At 42.6% G+C, this 23,513-nt stretch overlaps 3 protein-coding genes and 1 long non-coding RNA gene across 10 annotated transcripts in view; 2 read left to right on the top strand and 2 right to left on the bottom strand.

The window, feature by feature from the left end:
* The window catches only part of LOC106608183 (dynein axonemal heavy chain 8), a 59,324-nt gene extending 51,247 nt beyond the window's left edge, over positions 1–8,077 (top strand). For both annotated transcript variants that reach the window (XM_014205977.3, XM_014205978.2), the window contains 21 exons: positions 19–190; positions 429–584; positions 810–965; positions 1,136–1,318; positions 1,462–1,567; positions 1,748–2,000; positions 3,387–3,577; positions 3,691–3,812; positions 3,921–4,039; positions 4,194–4,396; positions 4,483–4,556; positions 4,657–4,809; positions 4,988–5,143; positions 5,244–5,360; positions 5,442–5,543; positions 5,660–5,820; positions 5,931–6,087; positions 6,348–6,500; positions 6,691–6,880; positions 7,075–7,196; positions 7,296–8,077. In XM_014205977.3, the coding sequence (XP_014061452.2) occupies positions 19–190; positions 429–584; positions 810–965; positions 1,136–1,318; positions 1,462–1,567; positions 1,748–2,000; positions 3,387–3,577; positions 3,691–3,812; positions 3,921–4,039; positions 4,194–4,396; positions 4,483–4,556; positions 4,657–4,809; positions 4,988–5,143; positions 5,244–5,360; positions 5,442–5,543; positions 5,660–5,820; positions 5,931–6,087; positions 6,348–6,500; positions 6,691–6,880; positions 7,075–7,196; positions 7,296–7,583 (3,334 nt within the window). In that variant the 3' untranslated portion in view covers positions 7,584–8,077. The remainder of the gene's footprint in view (positions 1–18; positions 191–428; positions 585–809; positions 966–1,135; positions 1,319–1,461; positions 1,568–1,747; positions 2,001–3,386; positions 3,578–3,690; positions 3,813–3,920; positions 4,040–4,193; positions 4,397–4,482; positions 4,557–4,656; positions 4,810–4,987; positions 5,144–5,243; positions 5,361–5,441; positions 5,544–5,659; positions 5,821–5,930; positions 6,088–6,347; positions 6,501–6,690; positions 6,881–7,074; positions 7,197–7,295) is intronic.
* A 6,305-nt stretch (positions 8,078–14,382) lies between these two features.
* LOC106568623 (SAYSvFN domain-containing protein 1) lies at positions 14,383–16,135 on the bottom strand. Its single transcript, XM_014139079.3, has 2 exons — positions 15,716–16,135; positions 14,383–15,482 (listed from the first exon to the last, which is right to left on the bottom strand). The coding sequence occupies exons 1-2, from the start codon at positions 15,932–15,934 to the stop codon at positions 15,165–15,167; spliced, it is 537 nt and encodes a 178-aa protein (XP_013994554.1). The 5' UTR covers positions 15,935–16,135; the 3' UTR covers positions 14,383–15,164.
* A 7-nt stretch (positions 16,136–16,142) lies between these two features.
* LOC123743500 (uncharacterized) lies at positions 16,143–18,535 on the top strand. Of its 2 annotated transcripts, none has more exons than XR_006770336.2 (2): positions 16,143–16,287; positions 16,650–18,535. It is a non-coding gene; the product is annotated as an uncharacterized LOC123743500 (long non-coding RNA). The 2 variants fall into 2 exon arrangements; XR_006770337.1 differs by having other exon boundaries at positions 16,169–16,456.
* Positions 18,505–23,513, bottom strand: part of LOC106568622 (cytospin-A) — a 20,290-nt gene continuing 15,281 nt past the window's right edge. For all 5 annotated transcript variants that reach the window (XM_045721062.2, XM_045721060.2, XM_045721061.2 and 2 more), the window contains 6 exons: positions 23,416–23,491; positions 20,567–20,606; positions 20,379–20,475; positions 20,151–20,267; positions 20,004–20,063; positions 18,505–19,724 (listed from right to left, as the gene is read on the bottom strand). In XM_045721062.2, the coding sequence (XP_045577018.1) occupies positions 19,635–19,724; positions 20,004–20,063; positions 20,151–20,267; positions 20,379–20,475; positions 20,567–20,606; positions 23,416–23,491 (480 nt within the window). In that variant the 3' untranslated portion in view covers positions 18,505–19,634. The remainder of the gene's footprint in view (positions 19,725–20,003; positions 20,064–20,150; positions 20,268–20,378; positions 20,476–20,566; positions 20,607–23,415; positions 23,492–23,513) is intronic.

Genomic DNA, 23,513 nt, shown 5'->3' with positions numbered 1-23,513 from the left:
TTGTCGTCTCTTGGATAGACTCGTAGGGGATGTCCTCCAGCTCACTGGCTTCCTGTCGTACTGTGGACCCTTCAACCAGAACTTCCGCAACATGCTCCTAAAGGACATCTGGGAAGCAGAGCTCCGGAAGAGGAAAATCCCTTTCACTGATAACCTCAATATTATCTCTATGCTGGTGGACCCCCCTACTGTAAGAAAAGATCATGAATGCAGTAGTGAATTTAATTTTACTTTTGAGTTGCAAACAAAACAGTCATCGACAAAACTTGCATTTGAATCCCAGAGGATAACACCTTAAAATATTAATGAAAACACTTATTTCCAAAGTGGTTCTTAGTATCCATTTCACTGAACTAGAAGTTCTACAAAATGTGTTTTGTTATGTCCCAAAGCACCATACTGAAACATCCTTCCCTTTTCTGTGTCAGATAAGCGAGTGGAACCTACAGGGACTGCCTGGAGACGACTTGTCAGTGCAGAACGGCATCATCGTGACCAAGGCCACGAGGTTCCCTCTCCTCATCGACCCTCAGACCCAGGGCAAGGCGTGGATTAAAAAGAAAGAAAAAGCCAATGATCTGCAGGTAAGCCACTCACTTCTCACATTCACACTCTTACAAACAAACACACCAGTGTGAAAACTAAATGTATTGGTTCAATGTATTCCCACGAACTCATGACTGGCCATGTTCAGTAGGTAGAAAGTGTTTTAGAACAGAATGAAACTGGGAGGTACTACATGAATGTATCCAATAGGAACACACCATTTTGTTTTCCCCTACTGAACACGACCATGATCTCTCTTGCAGGTCACGTCCCTCAACCACAAGTACTTCCGTACTCACCTGGAGGACAGTCTGTCGATGGGACGACCGCTGCTCATCGAGGACGTCCGAGAGGATCTGGACCCCGCCCTGGACAACGTGCTGGAGAAGAACTTCATCAAGTCCGGCTCCACCTATAAGGTACATACCACAGCTCTCAGGTCAGTTTGACTTGAACAGCAGTGTTGTAAAATAGCCTGGTTAAACCAGACTGAACACTGTGTTCACCATGAAACGTAGAAAAATCAGTTTGGATGCCAGACTAATTGGGAAATTAGTCTCCCATTCAAACCTGTGCTCATTGGTTGTAGGTGAAAGTGGGAGACAAGGAGACCGACGTGATGGATGGCTTCCAGCTCTACATCACCACCAAGCTGCCTAACCCAGCGTACACGCCCGAGGTCAGCGCCAAGACCTCCATTATAGACTTCACTGTCACCATGAAGGGTCTGGAGAACCAGCTGCTGGGCCGAGTCATCCTCACCGAGAAATACGTAAGCCTTCATTAACACTTTATAAACCATTCATAACCCCTTTATAAAACCTATGTGAACATTTTCCCTCAGGACTTCAGAGGCATTGGTTAAGGGTGTTGTCGGCAATACGTTTCATGGATGTTCTGATGGTGCCGTAACAGGAGCTGGAGGCAGAGAGAGTCAAGCTAATGGAGGATGTGACGGCCAATAAGAGGAAGATGAAGGAGTTGGAGGATAACCTGCTGTACAAGCTCAGCTCCACCAAGGGTATTGACTCCTAGAATAAACAAATCATATTAAGTGTTACATCGGATGTTTGGATAATGTCTCAGATACTCAGACTGCTCAATCTGCATGTTTGTGTGTGTGGTGTCTGTCTGTGTTTTTGTGTTTTTCTGTGTGTTTCTGTCTATGTGTGGGTGCATGCGTGCGTCTGTGTGTGTCAAGGTTCCCTGGTGGATGACGAGTCCATGATTGGCATCCTGTCAGTAACCAAGCTGACGGCGGCCGAGGTGAGCGAGAAGCTGCACGTAGCAGCCGAGACGGAGGTGAAGATCAACACGGCTTCAGAGGAGTACCGGCCGGCTGCCTCGCGTGGCAGCATCCTCTACTTCCTCATCACCGAGATGAGCATGGTCAACGTCATGTACCAGACCTCCCTGGCACAGTTCCTCAAGATCTTTGACCTCTCAATGGCCAAGTCAGTACCAGGGATGGGATTTTTGCTGATTAATCAGGAATTCCTGCTTTTCAGATATTTATCATTCATTCAAGTATAATAGAAATGGACCTATCCCAAAATCCAAATTTTCCTGATCAAATCCCTCAGTACACAGAACACATAGCAAATTCACCCACTTGTTTACCCTTTAATAATTTTTTTTATCAAGTTTGTGTACACCCACATTATATCAGTCCATACCAGGGGTCTCCAACATTTTCTAGCAAGAGAGCTACTTTTAAGAAATAAAACATGTCGCGAGCTACTCTTTTTCTTCTAGCTTTCAAATAGGCACATTCTTCTCTTCTCCTCTCCCCTGTAACTCTTCCCCAGGTCCTTAGTGCACTACTTTCTCTTGTACACTATGTTTTCTCCCAATATACCTGGTAAAATAAGGGTTCATAAGCAACTCTGCTTTTCTTTCCCCAAATGATGTTTTATATTTTCCCAAATTATGTTCTCAGTTAAATATTTTCCTTGTTTTTGATTTTGTTTTGTTTTTCACTTCAAAAATTACACTTGTTCATGCAGGTTTGACACAAACCGGTCCGCCTGGCACCTACTACCATACTCAGTTCCAAGGCACAAATCTTTTGTCTTGCCCATTCACCCTCTAAATGGCACACACACAATCCATGTCTCAATTGTCTCAAAAATGTAAAATCCTTCTTTAACTTGTCTCCTCCCCTTCATCTATACTGATTGAAGTGGATTTAACAAGTGGCATCAATAAGGGATCATAACTTTCATATGATCAGTCTATGTCGTGGAAACAGCAGATGTTCTTAATGTTTTGTATACTCAGTGTACTTCTGCCAGGTAAGCCTACTTTGCATTTAGCATTTAATTGAGAATGTTTTGGGAAAAGTATTTCAGTCAACCCAGAAGACTGTTATCACATCAACTGGCAACACACGTAGTGATAGACATACGTGCACATCACACAGACAGACAGGGGCAGTATTGCTGAAATGAATTGGCAGATATTGTGTTAGGTTTGGCTTTTTAAGCCAATAGTGGTTAACCAGGGGTGGGATAATGCCAATGCTGCGTTGATTAGATAGACACCGCAAGCTCCCAGCTACTTTCTGATATTTGTGCTATTTTTTTTAATGACCGTTTTTGGTGGAACACGTTAAAATTGCTTGTACTTTCGGAATTGTTTGCCGAGCTACTCATAGGTGGGCTGCGAGCTACTGGTAGCTTGCGATCGACCTGTTAGAGACCCCTGGTCCATACAAATGGAAAAAGATGAGCCTGACAAATGGCATAGGCCTAAATCTAAATACACAACAGCGTTTATAAATGCATATAAGAACAACCTCTAGATTTGAAACTTTTATTGTTTGTTTTTTCCTCACGCAGGTCAGACAAGTCTCCTCTCACTCAGAAGCGTATTGCTAACATCATCGAGTACCTGTCCTTCGAGGTGTTCCGCTACACGGTCCGAGGGCTGTACGAAAACCACAAGTTCATCTTCACCCTGCTGTTGGCGCTCAAGATCGACCTGCAGAAGAACAACGTCAAGCAGAACGAGTTCCAGATCCTCATCAAAGGTATCAGATCCTCACTACTGATCCTAGTTAACAGATCTCTGTATAGGTAGCAGTGTAGGAATAAAGTAATGGTTTAGTAGTAGTACATATGTAATGTTATCTGTGTGTTATAGGGGGTGCTGCTTTAGACCTGAAGGCGTGTCCTTCAAAGCCGTTCCGTTGGATCCTGGATCTGACCTGGCTCAACTTGGTGGAACTCAGCAAACTGTCACAGTTCACTGAGATCATGAACCAGGTGGGGCTGAACACTACAGTACCCTTTATTAATTCTATCATTAGCAATGGTCACAGCTTTGTCTGAAAGGTACACGGCATTGACTTTACTTCTCTATTCATCTTATAGGTGTCTCGTAATGAGAAGGGCTGGAAGGTGTGGTTTGACATGGACAACCCTGAGGATGGTGTGATTCCTGATGGATACAACGACTCCTTGGATGTCTTCCATAAACTACTGCTCATCAGGTGAGCTCCTGCTTCTCAACATCAATATTTTACACATTCTTTTTTACTAAGGCCTTTGTAAGCCTCGTACAAGCCTGTTATAAACAGATCTCTCTTGAGGTTGTGGCTAGTGCATTCAGGTTCGAACCCAGGTTTGCTTGTACTCTCCTCACAGATCATGGTGCCCTGACCGCACACTGTCCCAGGCCAGGAAGTACGTTGGAGACTCGATGGGCATGAGGTTCGCTGAGCCTGTCATCCTGAACCTGGAGAGTACCTGGGAGGAGAGCGACACCCGCACCCCCCTCATCTGCTTCCTCTCTATGGGCTCTGATCCCACCAACCAGATCGACGCTCTGGCCAAGAAACTCCGGCTAGGTTAGCCCCATGCCTATCACCCTGAATGAATTACTAACAAGTCACTGACAATACTGTCATTGTGATATTGTGTTTATTTGTTGCAGAGTTTAGAGCGATATCAATGGGCCAAGGTCAGGAGATCCATGCAAGAAGGCTCTTACAGATGTCAATGACACAGGTGAGGGCTTCTGACATTCAACTCTTTGTAAATAAATGTAGTGTACAGCATATACAAATGTTTTCACATAGCTAAAAGTGTTTGTGTGTGTACACACAAGGGTGGCTGGGTCCTGCTCCAGAACTGCCATCTGGGCCTGGAGTTCATGGATGAGCTGCTGGAGACCGTCACCACAGTGGAGACCATGCACGACAGCTTCAGAGTGTGGATCACCACCGAGCCCCACGACCGCTTCTCCATCACCTTGTTACAGGTAAATGCCCTGCATACACCTACACAGACAAGACCAGTAATCTCCCCAGCAATATTACATTCTCCATGTGAAACGGACCTATCCCCTAGCCAAAATCCAGAATTGCTATATTGTCCTAATCACATCCCTTATGTCTAAGAATAAATATTTGCTGACATGATAATTTTCTTTCTTCCAGTCCTCTATCAAGTTCACCAATGATCCCCCCCAGGGGGTGCGGGCTGGCTTGAAGCGTACGTTTGCCGGAATCTCTCAGGATCAGCTGGAAATCTGCAACCTGCCCATGTGGAAACCCATGCTTTACAACGTAGCCTTCTTACACACTGTGGTGCAGGTACAGACTCAGCCCACTGTCTTGATACATTCATATTTCTAGATATACACTGTATTTAATGTAATTTACTGATTTTGCCTTGTCTGTTACTCTGTTGTAGGAACGTCGTAAATTCGGGCCCCTGGGTTGGAACATCCCGTATGAGTTCAACTCGGCCGACTTCACAGCCAGTGTGCAGTTTGTCCAGAACCACTTGGATGAATGCAGCCCCAAGAAGGTACTATCAAAATAGTCTAGGTCTATCTGAAGCTACAGTGACTAGTGTGCTCACAGACCTACACGTAACATTTTTCTCCAGGGTGTCTCATGGGTCACAGTGCGTTACATGTTAGGGGAGGTGCAGTACGGAGGAAGGGTCACTGATGACTACGACAAGCGGCTGCTCAACTGTTTCTCTCGGGTAATGTCATTTTCTTTTTCAGTTAACGCAACTGTCCTGATCAATCTGTTGTACATGTGGGTAATCATGTGGGAAGCACAGACTTTGTTTTCTAAGCATTATGCGTTCCCCAACAGGTGTGGTTCAATGACAAGATCTTTGAGCCGACGTTCTGCTTCTACACAGGATACAAAGTGCCTGTGTGTAAGACAGTGGAGCAGTACATGGAGTACATCGCCACCCTGCCTGCACTGGACACACCTCAGGTCTTTGGTCTGCATCCCAACGCAGACATTACGTAAGACACCATAGATCATCACAACGCTTCTCTCTAATCATGTCTATGCTGTGTGTTAGTCTTAATACTCAATATGAATACATTAATATTATATACCAATTCTTGTTCAGATATCAGACCAACACGTCTGCTGAGGTGCTGGACACCATCACCAACATCCAGCCCAAGGAAAGTGGAGGAGGAGCAGGGGAGACCAGAGAGTCCATTGTCTACAGACTGGCAGAGGACATGCTGGAGAAGTTGCCCCCCAACTACGTACCTCATGAGGTCAGTGCTTACTCTGTTTATGAAGGATAGGAACACAATGTAGCAAAATGTTTTGCAACGAATAATACAAATCTATGTTCTCATTGTACAAATTCCGGTAATAACTCCCTGTTTCAAAACGTTTTCCACTTACTGAACACCCCATATGGTTCTAATGATGGACTTAGCCTTAAGATGATTTTGGGAAACCAGCCCTTGGCTGTAAAGAGCGAATGCACTGTATGCTCACACAACAAATCTTATTGTGATGTGTACTGTAGGTGAAAGCCAGGCTGGTGAAGATGGGTGCCTTGAACTCCATGAACATCTTCCTACGCCAAGAAGTGGATCGCATGCAGCGGATCATCGGAGTGGTGCGCACCAGTCTGGTCGACCTCAAACTCGCCATCGACGGTACCATCATCATGAGCGAAGTAAGAGAGCTACCTAGAATGACCACTATAATGTATTACGACTATATTACATGTTAACACTTTAATTGTGTTATACTTCAAATGAATATTTAGAGGTTTATAGCTTATAAATCTGTAATAACAATGTAGGAAATTGTGTGTTATTTTGATGCTTGAATATTCAATGTCATATTCATGTTTTACCTCCTAGAACCTGCGTGACGCCCTGGACAACATGTTTGATGCGCGCATCCCCAACATGTGGAAGAAGATCTCGTGGGAGTCGTCCACTCTGGGCTTCTGGTTCACCGAGCTGCTGGAGAGGAACACACAGTTCTACAGCTGGGTGTTTGAAGGCAGACCCAAGACCTTCTGGATGACTGGCTTCTTCAACCCTCAGGGTGAGTCTCGTTCAAAACGTGAATTAGGATAACTGATCAAACTTGCAGGGTAAGTTCAAAATACAGTTCAGCATAAATTAGCTTGTCATGTCTTCATCCTACTACATCACTGAAGATAGGATTATACATTTGTTACATATCTAACAAATGTATAATCCTATCTCTTTATGTTTGCGCCCTCTGTATGGCTATAGGTTTCCTGACAGCCATGAGGCAGGAGGTAACCAGGGCTCACAAGGGCTGGGCTCTGGACACAGTCACCCTGCATAATGATGTGCTGAAGCAGAGCAAGGAGGAGATCACTGCCTCTCCTGCTGTAAGTAGCCTCATGCAAAATACTATCATTGACAACACATGTACAAGATACAGCTTTCCCTTTTTACCTCGATGCCATCCATCATTCTCTGTCTCTCAGGAGGGGGTCTACGTCTACGGTTTATACCTGGACGGGGCCGGCTGGGACAGAAGGAACTGCCGTCTCATCGAAGCCACACCCAAGGTGTTGTTCTGCCCCCTGCCTGTTATTCACATGTTCGCCATCAACTCCACTGCCCCCAAGGACCCCAAGTTCTACATCTGCCCCGTCTACAAAAAGCCTCGGCGCACAGACCTCACCTACATCACAGGGGTTGTGATACGCACAGTGCAGTCACCCGATCACTGGATCTTACGTGGTGTTGCCTTGCTCTGTGACATCAAATGATGGACAACTACTCAGTATTTTGTTGGTGTAGTTTACTAACCCTGTGTAGTTTCACTCAAGTAACACAAATAAATGTTTTTAAAATTCCAACTAGTGAGATGTAGAAATTTTAATGGAATTAACAAGCAGTTTTACATCACAACCAATACTAGTGTTTCGTTCATTGAAAGAGCCGAGGTGCATCCAAGCATCATAAGATAATTTTAACAGAAGAATCGCAACTCGCTCACATTTAAAAAAGTTCCTTTACTAGCTACATATTGTAACACCAGATAATGTGATTTAACCCATCAAAATGTAGTATCCATTATACTGGGAGTTACTGTTTGGTGTAGCACAGAACTTAAGACCAATTTAGCTTGGCAATAATGTCTTCGTCCTCGATTCATGGAAGTCTCAAAATGTCTTTGTCCAGTTGCAGGGGGTCCCTTTGAATTAAGAAAATGCACCGTTATTAAAATAAATATTTTTTTGCTCCATGAAGTAATCCAACTATCTGTATGTTGCCATATTGTCTATTTCAAGTCTTCTCTCATTGATCGAGACAGGTGGGTTCGTCCACCCCAAAGTGCTGCATGTCATGACAGACGCCGGTCTTGATCAATGAGAGAACTTGAAATAGACGAGATGGCGGCGTACACATTGTTGGATTACTTCATAGAGCAACATTTTTTAGAAATTCAAACGGACACCTTGCAACTAGACACGGTCATTTTACGAGACTCTTGTTTCCACGAATCGAGGCCGAAGACATTATCACAGAGGTTGGTTGAAAATTCAGTGCAACACCAAATAGTACACTTACTACATTTTAGTCATTTAGCAGACGCTCTTATCCAGAGCGACTTACAGTAGTGAATGCATACATTTCATACATTTTTTTTTTCTCCGTACTGGTCCCCCGTGGGAATCGAACCCACAACCCTGGCGTTGCAAACACCATGCTCTACCAACTGAGCCACACAGGACCAACCTGTAACTCCCAGTATAATGGATACCAATTTGGGGTTATAAATCACATTATCTGGTGTTACAATCTGTAACTATTCCTTTACATGGTTAGCTGAAGTATTCCCATTTCACAGTCCAAGTGCTCTGCTGTGAGGGTGCCCATGAGAGGCTGACAGTCAGGGTTGAATACTGAGTAAGCGCTCAGTTCTCCAGGTTGACGTTTAGTTGGGCTCCGCAGCCCCTGGTAGAGCCAGTAGAAGAGGGAGATTAGGAAGAAAGGCCACCCTAAGGCCAGCTCAGCAAACAGCCCAAGCAGAACCAGCCAAAGCAACACCTTCAGCAAAGTCCGGTTTGCAAAACCAAGTTGCCTTGAACCAAGTCTTCGACCCAGAATGCAGTCCAGCAGACAGTCGTCCTAAAAAAGTGGAGAGAATCACGAGTTAGTTAGCTAACATTGAGGGGTGGAATTGAAATAAACGATCTATGCCATGACGCTACCTCAGTGTCTGACGTTGTCGTTTTTTTGTTTGAGTTTAGCCTACCCCACACTGTAAAGTTCCTGTAGCCTGAGGGACAGCAGGCATCTGATGTTTTGTCAACTCCTGTGCGTCTTTATCAGCTGTTGACTCCCAACTGGCTGACTTCAAAGTGCTTCCACTGCCAGGTGATGTTATGGGCTGCATCTCACCAGCCCTTGTACGGGGCTCTGAACGTTGCAAGCTTTTGCTAATGCTAATAACTTCTGACTCATACTCATGCAGAAATGAAAGACTGCGTGACAATGTATGCACTGTGCACGACGGGTATCAAGCACTGATAGCTAGCGAACTAGCAAGCTAGACTGATTTGAGACGTCATTTTGTTCTAGCAAATTGCCCCTCGATTGTGTGAAATGTAATCTAATCAAAAGCGGAAATGTTATATAAGGTGCTTTCAATGCATTGATAGAATTCAAAGGTTCACTGTCACAAAGAGTGATGAGAGAAATCCGTAGAAAATGTATCTTAAATTATGTTCTACTTCGGCAAAGGTATTTATAACTAACTCTGGGTTATTTACTTCCTGTTCCGGTTCGGGCGTAAGTAATGACGTCTGTTGTGTCGTAAAGCGCAGGGAAATAAACTTGACTCAACCGATAACTCAGGGTCGTCACTAGTTACAAACTTTAACCACTGCTAACCTTATGCCTCACCTTAAATTAAGACCAAAAAGCTAATTTTAGTTATTCAGTTTTACGATATAGTCAATTAAGATATTTTAACTAGTGGAAACCAACAGCCAGGGATGAAGTGCTAGGGTGTATTCATTACGCCGATGCAACAGAAACCGTGTACTCTAAACGCTGTTTAGTTCCGTATTGTTCTTAAACGGAAGTTGTAGTTCAGTCATCTCTCAAAAAATTAAGCAGCTGGGGGAACAATTAAAATGAATTAGAATTTACCAACATCACATCGAAGAGTATTTGGAGTAGTGGTCTATGTTGAAACAATTTGCAACGGAATCAGTGTAATGAATACATTCCTGTCATATTTTCCTCAGTAAGTGGGGGAAAGAAGAGGCCCTCTTTGGAACTGTATTCTTCTGTAGGGTTTTATGGCGGACAACATCCCAAAAAGGTATATTGCCGGGGGGTAAATATTGGCAATATAGTAAAAATGTATGAAAACAAACAAAAAAAAATTGTCTTAATTTAAGGTTAGGCATAAGGTTAGCAGTGTACCTAAGGGTAGGGTTTGTGGTTTAAAATCAGATTTTAAGAAGATAAATTGTAGAAATAGGCAGGGTTTATGATTGTGGTAACTAGTGACGATCCCTGAAACGTACCTACGTGCGTGCGTCTTTAAAAAAAGTATTATTCGTTTTACTTTTATTTATTCAGGATAGCACAATTGAGATCAGTGTCTCATTCCCAATCACGTCATTATTCCCTTTGTAAACAGAAGGGCGTTATGGTAGACAGCAGCCAAAGGTTTAAGAGTAACGGCAGATGCAATCTGGTAAATGGTTTCACCATAGTCAAGAACTGGCAGGAAAGTTGACTGTACAATCTGATTCCTGCTATTTAGGCAAGATCTACAGTGCATTCGGAAAGTATTCAGACCCCTTGACTTTTTCCACATTTTGTTACGTTACAGCTTTATTCTAAAATGGATTTAATGGCATTTTTTCCTCATCAATCTACACACAGTACCCCAAGCGAAAACAGGTTTTTAGAAATTTTTGCAAATATATTAAAATAAACAAATACATTATTTACATAAGTATTCAGACCCTTTGCTATGAGACTCAAAATTGAGCTCCGGTGCATCCTGTTTCCATTTATCATCCCTGAGTCCACCTGTGGTAAATTCAGTTGATTGGACATGATTTGGAAAGGCACACACCTGTCTATATAAAGGTCCCACAGTTGACTGCATGTCAGAGCAAAAACCAAGCCATAAGGTCAAAGGAATTGTCTGTAGAGCTCCGAGACAGGATTGTGTCGATGCACAGATCTGGGAAAGGGTACCAAAAAATGTCTGCAGCATTGAAGGTCCCCAAGAACATAGTGGCCTCCATCATTTTTAAATGGAAGAAGTTTGGAACCATCAAGACTCTCCCTTAAGCTGGCAGCATGGCCAAAATGAGCAATCGGGGGAAAAGGGCCTTGGGGGGCCTTGGTCAGGGAGGTCAGGGAGGTCAGGGAGGCCTTGGTCAGGGAGGTGACCAAGAACCCGATGGTCACTCTGACAGAGCTCTAGAGTTCCTCTGTGGAGATGGGAGAACCTTCCAGGAGGACAACCATCTCTGCAGCACTCCGCCTTTTGGTAGAGTGGCCACTCCTCAGTAAAAGGCACATGACAGCCCGCTTGGAGTTTGCCAAAAGGCTTCTAAAGGACTCTCAGACCATGAGAAACAAGATTCTCTGGTCTGATGAAACCAAGATTGAACTCTTTGGCCTGAATGCCAAGAGTCATGTCTGGAGGAAACCTGGCACCATCCCTACGTTGAAGCATGGTGTTGGCAGCATCATGCTGTGGGGATGTTTTCAGCGGCAGGTCTGGGAGACTAGTCAGGATCAAGGGAAAGATGAACGGTTCAAAGTACAGAGTAATCTTGATGAAACCTGCTCCAGAACGCTCCGGACCCCGGAAGGTGAACCTTTGCTCCAGTCTAAAAGGACAACGACCCTAAGCACACAGCCAAGACAGATGGCGCCGACAGATATACAGTGGGGAGAACAAGTATTTGATACACTGCCGATTTTGCAGGTTTTCCTACTTACAAAGCATGTAGAGGTCTGTAATTTTTATCATAGGTACACTTCAACTGTGAGAGACGGAATCTAAAACAAAAATCCAGAAAATCACATTGTATGATTTTTAAGTAATTAATTTGCATTTTATTGCATGACATAAGTATTTGATACATCAGAAAAGCAGAACTTAATATTTGGTACAGAAACCTTTGTTTGCAATTACAGAGATCATACGTTTCCTGTAGTTCTTGACCAGGTTTGTACACACTGCAGCAGGGATTTTGGCCCACTCCTCCATACAGACCTTCTCCAGATCCTTCAGGTTTCGGGGCTGTCGCTGGGCAATACGGACATTCAGCTCCCTCCAAAGATTTCCTATTGGGTTCAGGTCTGGAGACTGGCTAGGCCACTCCAGGACCTTGAGATGCTTCTTACGGAGCCACTCCTTAGTTGCCCTGGCTGTGTGTTTCGGGTTGTTGTCATGCTGGAAGACCCAGCCACGACCCATCTTCAATGCTCATACTGAGGGAAGGAGGTTGTTGGCCAAGATCTCGCGATACATGGCCCCATCCATCCTCCCCTCCATACGGTGCAGTCGTCCTGTCCCCTTTGCAGAAAAGCATCCCCAAAGAATGATGTTTCCACCTCCATGCTTCACGGTTGGGATGGTGTTCTTGGGGTTGTACTCATCTTTCTTCTTCCTCCAAACACGGCAAGTGGAGTTTAGACCAAAAAGCTCTATTTTTGTCTCATCAGACCGTATGACCTTCTCCCATACCTCCTCTGGATCATCCAGATGGTCATTGGCAAACTTCAGACGGGCCTGGACATGCGCTGGCTTGAGCAGGGGGACCTTGCGTACGCTGCAGGATTTTAATCCATGACGGCGTAGTGTGTTACTAATGGTTTTCTTTGAGACTGTGGTCCCAGCTCTCTTCAGGTCATTGACCAGGTCCTGCCGTGTAGTTCTGGGCTGATCCCTCACCTTCCTCATGATCATTGATGCCCCACGAGGTGAGATCTTGCATGGAGCCCCAGACCGAGGGTGATTGACCGTCATCTTGAACTTCTTCCATTTTCTAATAATTGCGCCAACAGTTGTTGCCTTCTCACCAAGCTGCTTGCCTATTGTCCTGTAGCCCATCCCAGCCTTGTGCAGGTCTACAATTTTATCCCTGATGTCCTTACACAGCTCTCTGGTCTTGGCCATTGTGGAGAGGTTGGGGTCTGTTTGATTGAGTGTGTGGACAGGTGTCTTTTATACAGGTAAGGAGTTCAAACAGGTGCAGTTAATACAGGTAATGAGTGGAGAACAGGAGGGCTTCTTAAAGAAAAACTAACAGGTCTGTGAGAGCCAGAATTCTTACTGGTTGGTAGGTGATCAAATACTTATGTCATGCAATAAAATGCAAATGAATTACTTAAAATTCATACAATGTGATTTTCTGGATTTTTGTTTTAGATTCCGTCTCTCACAGTTGAAGTGTACTTATGACAAAAATGACAGACCTCTACATGCTTTCTAAGTAGGAAAACCTGCAAAATCAGCAGTGTATCAAATACTTGTTCTCCCCACTGTAGCAGCTCTGCTTGTAGCTCCTAAGCAACTTTGCAGTATTTTGTTATTTTGTGTTATTTCTTACATTATTAGCCCAGAAAATGCTTGTGTTATTACATACAGCCGGAAATAACTTTGGGATATCAGAGCGGAGGTAACTCACCAGCATTACGACCAGGAATACGACTTTCCCGTATTGGATCCTTTGTTCGTATCCCCCAGAGCAATTGAACTTATTCCAGAGGCTGCTCCAAAACCCCGCCGGTGGAGAAGAGGTATCCAGAATAGACTTCTAGTCCGACTCAGGAGACGTGCACATCATCCACCGCTTCCGAGTATATTACTCGCTAATGTTCAGTCTCTGGATAATAAAGTAGACAAACTCAGGGCAAGGATTTCCTTCCAGAGAGACATCAGGGATTGTAGCATACTCTGTTTCACAGAAATATGTCTTTCTCGGGATACAGATAATCACGGACTACAAAGGCAAAACCAGTCACATCACGGACACTGACGTCTTGCTTCTGGATAAACTAAACACCTTCTTCGCCCGCTTTGAAGATAATATACTGTTTTCTATTCTACTGTACTTTAGTCAATACCACTCCGACATTGCTCAATCTAATATTTATATATTTCTTAATTCCATTCTTTTACATGTGTGTATTGTTGTGAATTGTTAGATACTACTGCACTGTTGGAGCTAGGAACACAAGCATTTCGCAACACCTGCTAAATATTTGACCAATAAAATTAGATTTGACAACACAGGAGTGGCTTCAGGACAAGTCTCTGAATGTCCTTGAGTGGCCCAGCCAGAGCCCGGACTTGAACCCGATCTAACATCTCTGGAGAGACCTGAAAATAGTTGTGCAGCAACGCTCCCCATCCAACCTGACAGAGCTTGATAGGATCTGCAGAGAAGAATGGGAGAAACTCCCCAAATACAAGTGTACCAAGCTTGTAGCCTCATACCCAAGAAGACTCAAGGCTGTAATCTCTGCCAAAGGTGCTTCAATAAAGTACAGAGTAAAGGGTCTGAATACTTGTGGAAATGTGATAATTTTTTATTTTGTATAAATTTGTAAAAACACGTTTTTGCTTTGTCATTATGGGGTATTGTGTGTAGTTGGTTAATTTTAGAATAAGGCTGTAACATAACAAAATGTGGAAAAAGTCAAGGGGTCTGAATACTTTCTGAAATGCACTGTATTTCAAAAAAAAGAAGCCCACTTTAAATCTCAGCTTTTTAATTAGCTCATCCATAAGTTGATATATATATATTTTTTTTTTTACATTAGATCTTTGTCAATCCGAATGCTCAGATATTTATAGGCAGGAACCCGATCAATGGGAGAATCATCCAGTGAATAAATATATAGTTCATCAGATTTTTTTGTTGCTAGAATTAGAGAGCACATATTTAGTCTTTCCCACATTAAGTACAAGTTTTAAACCAACCAGGGCTTTAGGGAAGGCAACAAAGTCACATTACAGCTCTAGCCTGGTCAACAGTTTGCAATGGCATACATAAGTGTCATCTGCATACAGATGACTATTACATCTTTTAAGGCCAAAATAGTAAAGAGCAGGTCCTAGTACAGTAATACAATTTTACAAGCGGATGGTGCTTTCACAGCATCATTAATATGCACTAGTGGTGAATGATCTTGTAGTATGGAATAGGTTCCATTTGACTTCAAAATCAATACCAGCAATGTGCTTCATTCAAAGAAATATGTTGCCAGTTCCTTTTTAGTACAATGGGAAGCTTAAAGTACAGTAACTATTCCATTTCAGATTAAAGTCAGTTGTTTGAGTGTCTTGAGGGGTCTCATCTGTTGGCCAGTGATCTGTAGCCCATCTCTCCCTCTAGCTGCTCAGCTGTAAGTGCACCCAGGAGAGGCTGACAGTCTGGGTTGAACACTGAGTAAGCACTCATTTCTCCAGGTTGGCGTGCAGTTGGGCTCCGCAGCCCCTCATACAGCCAGTAGAAGAGGGAGATTAGGAAGAAAGGCAACCCGAATTCCAGCTCGGCGAACAGCCCAAGTAGAACCAGCCAAAGCAACACCTTCAGCAAAGTCAGATTTGTGAAAGCCAGTTGCTTTGAACCAAGCCATTGACCCAGAGTGCTCTCCAGCAGCCAGTCATCCTAAAAAGACGGGGTGGGGGGGGGGGGGAATAAATGAAGTTACAGTAGCTAACATTGACAAGATGGAATCAACGTTTATTACTATCTGGTTTTTCAAACAGATTAAGAATATTCCTGGTTGACTAACAACCATGGTCAATGAATCTCCAAAGAAAGTGTTTATTAGTCCAGGACTAGGCTTAAACAGTGTAGGGTAACCAGCCCCTAGTATTTTGAGTAGATTTTTAGCCTACCCCCCAATGTTTAGTCCTTGTAGCCTGATGGACAGCAGAGGTTGGATTATCTGTCAACTCCTGTGTGTCTGGATCAGCTGTTGATGAATGGCAACTGTCCGACTTCAAAGTGCTGCCATTGTCCGATGATGTTATGGGTTGTTTTTGAAAAGATTCACTCTTACTAGCGGCCACATCAGCCCTTCTTCGGGCCCTGAACTCCGCAAGCTTTTGCTCCATATGTGTACAGCTTCTGAGTCATGCAACAATGAAAGAATGCGTGGCAACGTGTGCACGACAGTTCGCTAGATTTTTTTGAGGTCCCAAAAAGATTGTTCGAGTGAAATCCCGTCTTCTCAACCGCGGAAATCTTGTCTAAATTGTGTTATGGTAATAATTGAATTCACTGTCACAGGAAGTATGAAAAGACTTTCCTTAACAAATCTGTTTCGCTTAAGTTTGTTTACCTTCCGGTTCAGCTAGGTGTACGTAACGACGTAGATTGTGTTGTAAATCGTCAACCCCATCATCCAGCTGACAAGCCAAACTAGCTTTTCTTGGTAGACTGTTTGTCTTTATTCAACTTATATATTGTAAGTAACCAAATATGCAATTGACTGATTATTTAGGTATTTAATTGCGCATTCCTGAGCATTATAGATTACAATTCAAAGTGTACAGTAGTTAGCTCTGCTCAGCTAGCTAGCTACAACCCTACTCGTCAAAATTATCCATCCATAGTTCTGGATTAATCGAATAAAGGTAAATATATAGCTAGATCAATATGCCCTTTTAGATATGTCCCTTTATGTTTGTATAAGAAATGGACACAGGAAAGTATTAGACTCACTGACACACTACATAAAAATGGAGAAGTCAGCTAGCTAAGTATTTGAATGTGATTCACATTATTCTTTGCAATATCCTCTAATATCCCATTTTTTTCCTGACACAGAATGGACAGCCCCAGCCCAGCAGCCCACCTTCACTGTTGAGCAGGCCAGATGTAAGAACAGTTGTCACATACTTTTGTCATATTACTAATGCCCAGTAGTGGCACAGATCTCTTCAAACTGCTTGTGTTGCAGTGGTGCTGAGTGAGGTCATCCAAGCCTTCTCTGTGCCAGAGAATTCAGCGCGGATGGAGGAGGCACGGGAGAGCGCCTACAACATGGGCAAGATGTGATAGCTGGTGCTCCCCATGGCCACCCGGATCCAACAGGAGGTCATCAAGGCTTATAGCTTCAACAACGAGGGAGAGGGAAGCAACTTTGTGAAACCAGTTCCATACAGAATGAAGGGGTAGAGAGAGACAATCTATTGTCACTTGTCAGTGGCATTGTTTTGTGTGAATACTGAATGCTATCTTTTTGCATCATGTTCAGTTTGACCTATACTGAACAAAAATATAAATGCAGCAATTTCTAAGATTTTACTGAGTTAGTTTATATAAGGAAATCAGTCAATTGAAATACATTCATAAGGCCCTAATCTATGGATTTCATATGTTGGTCACAGATATCTTTTTAAAAAATGGTAGGGGTCGTGGATCAGAAAACCAGTCAATACCTGGTGTGACCACCATTTGCGTCATGCAGCTCGACACCTCCTTCACCTTGAGTTGATTGTGGCCTGTGAAATGTTGTCCCACTCCTCTTCAATGGCTGTGCGAAGTTGCTGGGTATTTCATGAACACACAAACACGTCAATCCAGAGTATTAAAAACATGCTCAATGGGTGACATGTTTGAGTATGCGCTGGTGGAAATTCCTGCAGTCAGCATGCCAATTGCCCTCAACTTGTGGCATTGTGTTGTGTGACAACGGCTCATTTTAGAGTGTCCTTTTGTCCCCAGCACAAGGTGCACCTGTGTAATGATGCCATTTAATCTGCTTCTTGATATGCCACACCTGTCAGGTGGATGGATTATCTTGGTGAAGGAGAAATGCTCACTAAGAGGGATGTAAAATTTGTGCACATACTGAGAGAAATAAGCTTTTTGTGCGTATGGAACATTTCTGGGATCTTTAATTTCAGCTCATGAAACAAACTTTACATGTTGCATTTATATATTTGTTCAGTGTATTTGTGAAATCATGGTGGTCAATCACAGTAGTCATTGCTTGTTTTAGCTATTTTTCAGGTGTTCTTAAATTTGCTCGTCTCGTGAAGATGTATGAAACTCAGGATCCACAGATAGCAGCCATATCAGTCAAACTGGGGTCTCTTCTCCTGCCTCCCCTGTCCACTCCACCCATTGGTGGTACAATCCCAGCCTCCTAGCAAACTATTTTACTGTGGACCGCCTTGTTTTTCCCAGAAGGGACATCTACAAAATGTTACTGTACTTTCATCAAGTATGTGCAAGCCTGGAATTCAGCTCATGATATTTTCATTCAGTCTTAGGTGAGAGTGAATTGGTTACCTTATTTCTAATGTTCTGAGATAAAGCACATCTTCATTGGTTGAAATGAAAACACTGTCAGAAACACAAGCACTGACCAGGATGGATAAATTACATCCTTTAAAGTTCAGTTATTTTGCATTCCTGGATTTAAATGCAATACACTTGACAGCTAACTGTAAATCTATTGTTTGAATATTTTCTTTCAGTATTAGATTTTTTTAATGTTTTGCCTTGTCATTTTTACCATTAATTGCTGTTTGAGAGGACTGTGATTTTTTTGGTATAAAACATTTTATACTGCTATTGTATAAAATGTAAATCTCAGTTGTCACAGCTAGATAAGTTGTATTAATATAAAACTCAAATTTGAGATATTTTAAATGAAAGATAACAGCAACACAAACAGATTAAAACAACCTTTATTTTGGCAGTAACGCTTTGGCAACTGTTTGTCATTTATCATTCTCGTACAGTACCATTGTCACAGTAAAACTGTTTAGGGAGAGCCCCTGTGTCTCAATTTATACTTGAGACACATACAATACATCACTCTTATTTCTCACATTCTCAATCACAAAGACAAGCAAACATTGTAGGATCCAGTACTTACATGGCCTCATTGTTGCTCCTATTATCAGACAAAACCTCATGACACAGTTCATTCCCATACTCCATAACAGGAGACAAGTCCCTCTGTTGGATAGTCCACCCTATGGCACTTCTGTTTGCATATTACATTTAAAACATTTACTTAAATGTTTTTCCAAACAAAACGTACATTAAAAATATTACTAGATAGACAGCACAGTATACACATGTTTTCAAAGGCAGTTGTGATGCACACAATGCCATTGAATGAACTCATGTTGTCCGGACCTTTTTTCTGCTTTGAGTTGGGGTGTATACAGACATTAAAATACTACTTCTGGCTACATTAATATCACAACGGGATACAGTTTTCTAAGGGTATAAAATCAGATACATGGTGTCTATAACATTCAAATCTTCCAGTTAAAAACTTGTGACAGACTTCATATTGTTGATAAAATTAAAAGGCATCCAAATAAGTGCACAACAGAGTGAACAGCAGTAGAACCCTAAGTGATGAACTTGAAGTCATTGTTAATTTTTCCTGGTGCAAATAGTAACATCCTTCCCATATCCACAATTTCCTAATTTATGGTGCTCCTTGTGGTCATTTCCAATGGCTCCTCATTCAGTGCAATCACTGTGTATTTACCAACAACAACAAAAACAGCTCTCAGCCCAAAACCCCCATGGTCAGTGCTTTCTGAAATCAAGATTGACCCAGTTCACAGTAGCTCCATCCACAGTGCACCTACAACCAATGGCCAGCAGCAGGAGCCTCTTTGCACAAAGAGTGAGGCTGAAGGAGAATTCCCATCCAACAGTAGTCCTAAACCCCCTAGTGGTATATCACTCAAAGTCCATGATGCAACCAAAATAACCAGACTGGTGGTGGCAGACCAGTTAGACGTAGTGTTTGGTATGGAACCCAGAAGGGAAATTACCTTACATCTCAAAGTGACGAAATATGCTTTCAACGTACCCCAGGACCCTCTGCCAGTCGGGCCCACCTGGTCTCAGCATCTCCTCCACAGTCTATCAAGCAAACACAAACACTCTGTTGAAGAATAATAAGTCCATACTCTCCGTCATGGACAAACTCAATTCTCATTCAAAGGTGCCCACTGAGGAGTACTACGCAAGGCCCCAATCAGAAATACAAACATTAGTGACACCATACATTTTAGTCAAGTCAAGCTCTTTACCGTATGTTCCCAACAGCTGTGTTCCATGTTCATGGTGACGTGTTAGTACGAGTAATATACAAGTGAAATTCCCAGTAGTTAGCCCAGTTAGTTTAAATGTGGGTCTCACCAAAGTGTCTGGGATTCCAACACTCTCCCCTGTCTGGAAGGCTAGGTCCAGGTTCTCGCTCTGCACAGAACAAGTTTAAGACTTAACTGTAGGGTCAATATAACAAACAGTATGTGCTGTATGTGAATGGGTATGCATTCCTCTTACCTTGTCTCCTGTGCTGAGACTACTGTAGGGGATGTGTGTGGGCAGATAGGTGTGGTACACAGCACAGAAAGCCAGACCATCCTCCCAACTGCTACTGAAGTTGGTGATCTCAATATTCTGTAAAAGAAATTACAAATCTAAGGTTTGTATGGGTCAGAATACAGATCGATGTTTTAAAAATATGAATGGTAAGCTTGAGTTATTCTAGAAAACGTTGCCACTTCTGACCTTGTAGCCCTGGGTGCGACTTTGACACCAACGCAGGAGTGAGTTCCGTCTGGAGCCTCCATGACGTCGCAGCAGCATGCTGAAACCATCCTGAGGTCTGGAAGGTGGATAACAGACAAAAGTTATGTAGATAGAAGGCTTTATTTGGGCATATTTCTTAAGTATCTCTAGAGGGCCTGTCTACTCACCTGAACAATGGGTCTGCGTTCTGGTCCTCCTCCTGTTTTTCTGCCAGACATGAGCAATTAGTCAAGAGCACAGTAACTTTAATGCGGAAGACACATTTCAGTTGATTGCATTCAGTTGTACAACTGTCAAGGTAAAAAGAAAGCAGTTGTGGATTAACTCATATACAGTGCCTTCAGAAAGCATTCATGCCCCTCGTCTTATTCCACATTTTGTTGTGTTACAGCCGTAATTCAAAATGGATTAAGTATTAGAAAGAAATTCGCCACACAATACCCCATAATGCAAATTTTTTGAAAAATAAATATCTAATTTACATTTTAGGGATTTAGCAGACAATTATCCAGAGTGACTTACAGGAGCAATTAGGGTTAAATGCCTCGCTCAAGGGCACATAAACAGATTCTTCACCTAGTCGGCTCGGGTACCTTTCGGTTAGGCTATCTGACACCCATAAGTATTTACACCCTTGAGTCAATACTTTGTAGAAGCACTTTTGGTGGCGATTACAGCTTCGAGTCATCTTAGGTGTGTCTGTATCAGCTTTGCACATCTGGATTTGGGGATTTTCTCCCATTCTTGTGTGCAATTTTTTTTAGTTCTGGTAAATTATATGGGGAGCAGTGAACAGCTATCTTCAAGTCTTTTCACAGATTTTCAATGGGATTCAAGTCTGGGCTTTCGTTGGGCCACTCAAGTACTTTTACATTCTTGTTCTGAAGACATTCCAGCATTTCTTTGGCTGTATGCTTTGGGTCATTGTCCTGTTGGAACATAGACTGGGGCAAAAATGTAAGGTTATTTGCACTCTGAAGCAGGTTCTCATCTAGGATTTGCCTTTATTTGGATCCATTCATTGTTCCCTCCATCCTTACCAGTCTCCCAGTCTTCACGGCAGGGATGATATTAGACAGGTGATGAGCTGTGCCTGGTTTTCTCCAGACATAGGGCTTTGCATTCATGCTTACATTTTTGTCTCATTAGATCAAATTCTTTTGCCTTATGCTCGGAGTCTTTCACGTGCCTTTTTGCAAACTTCAGGTGTGCTGTCATGTGCCTTTTTCTCAGGAGTGGCTTCCGCCAGGCCTCTCTCCCATAAAGTCCAGATTGTTGAAGTGCTGTAGAGACTTGTCTTTCTGGCAGCTTCTCCCATCTTAGGCAAGGAACCCTGTAGTTCTGTCAGTAGTCATTGGGTTCTTGGTCACCTCCCTGAAAAATGTCCTTCTTGCCCGGATGCTCAGTTTGGTCTGACGACCAGCTCTAGGCAGAGTGTGGGTAGTTCCATATTTTTTCCATGTCCAAATGATGGAGACCACTGTACAATTGGAAACTTTCAACACTATAAATTGCTTTATAACCTTCCCCAGATATATGCCTCATCACAATTCTATCTCAGATCTACGGACAGTTACTTGGACCTCTTGGTATAGTTTCTGCCACGACATGCACTGTCGACTGGGAACCTTATATAGACCGGTGTGTTTCTTTCTAAATAATGTCCAAACAATTGAATTGGCCATAGGTGGACTCCAACTAAGTTGAAGTGACATCTCAAGGATGATCAAAGGAAATCGGATGCACCTGACAATTTGGAGTGTCATAGTGTAAGTATTCACACCCCTTTGCTATCTTTCAAAAGTTTGGGGTCACTTAGAAATGTCCTTGTTTTTGAAAGATAAGCATATTTTTTGTCCATTAAAATAACATGCAATTGATAAGAAATACAGTGTAGACATTGTTAATGTTGTAAATGACTATTGTAGCTGGAAACGGCTGATTTTTATGGAATATCTACATAGGCGTACAGAGGCCTATTATCAGCAAACGTCACTCCTGTGTTCCAATGGCACGTTGTGTTAGCTAATCCAAGTTTATAATTTTAAAAGGCTAATTGATCATTAGAAAACCCTTTGGCAATTATGTCAGCACAGCTGAAAACTGTAGTTCTGATTAAAGAAGCAATAAAACGGACCTTCTTTAGACTAGTTGTGTATACGGAGCATCAGCATTTGTGGGTTTGATTACAGGCTCAAAATGGCCAGAAACAAATAACTTTCTTCTGAAACTCGTCAGTCTATTCTTGTTCTGAGAAATGAAGGCTGTTCCATGCGAGAAATTGCCAAGAAACTGAAGATCTCGTACAACGCTGTGTACTTCTCCCTTCACAGAACAGCACAAACTGGCCTAACCAGAATAGAAATTAGGAGTGGGAGGCCCCGGTGCACAACTGAGCAAGAGGACAAGTACATTAGTGTCTAGTTTGAGAAACAGATGCCTCACAAGTCCTCAACTGACAGCTTCATTGAATAGTACCTGCAAAACACCAGTCTCAACGTCAATAGTGAAGAGGTGACTCCGGGATGCTGGCCTTCTAGCTGTGCTATCATAATTGCAAAACGGTTTTCTAATGATCAATTAGCCTTTTAAAATGATAAACTTGGATTAGCTAACAACGTGCCATTGGAACACAGGAGTGATGGTTGCTGATAATGGGCCTCTGTACGACTATGTACATCTTTTTTTTTTAAATCAGCCGTTTCCAGCTACAATAGTCATTTACAACATTAACAATGTCCAAACTGTATTTCTGATCAATTTGAATGGTCCAAAATGTGCTTTTCTTTTTCAAAAACAAGGACATTCCAAAGTGACCCCAAACTTTTGAACGGTAGTATATATAAATGAGATATTTCTATATTTCATTTTCAATACATTTGCAAACATTTCTAAAAAATGATGGGTGAGAATTATTTTTTTTAAATTCAGGCTGTAACAACTAAATGTGGAATAAGTCAAGGGGGTATGAATACATTCTGAAGGCACTGTAGGTAATGAATGAATTGACACACACTTGTATAGAAGCTGGACCAGCTGTCCTGTCGTTGCAGTATGAGGTCCATCCTTTTCCCTTTGGCTGGCTCTTCTTTCTGGTAAGAGATAGAGAAGAGA

This window comes from Salmo salar, chromosome 06 (genome assembly GCF_965601325.2).
Source record: "Salmo salar chromosome 06, fSalSal1, whole genome shotgun sequence".
Lineage (NCBI taxonomy): Eukaryota > Metazoa > Chordata > Actinopteri > Salmoniformes > Salmonidae > Salmo > Salmo salar.
This window is presented reverse-complemented; position numbering and strand designations above follow the sequence as displayed.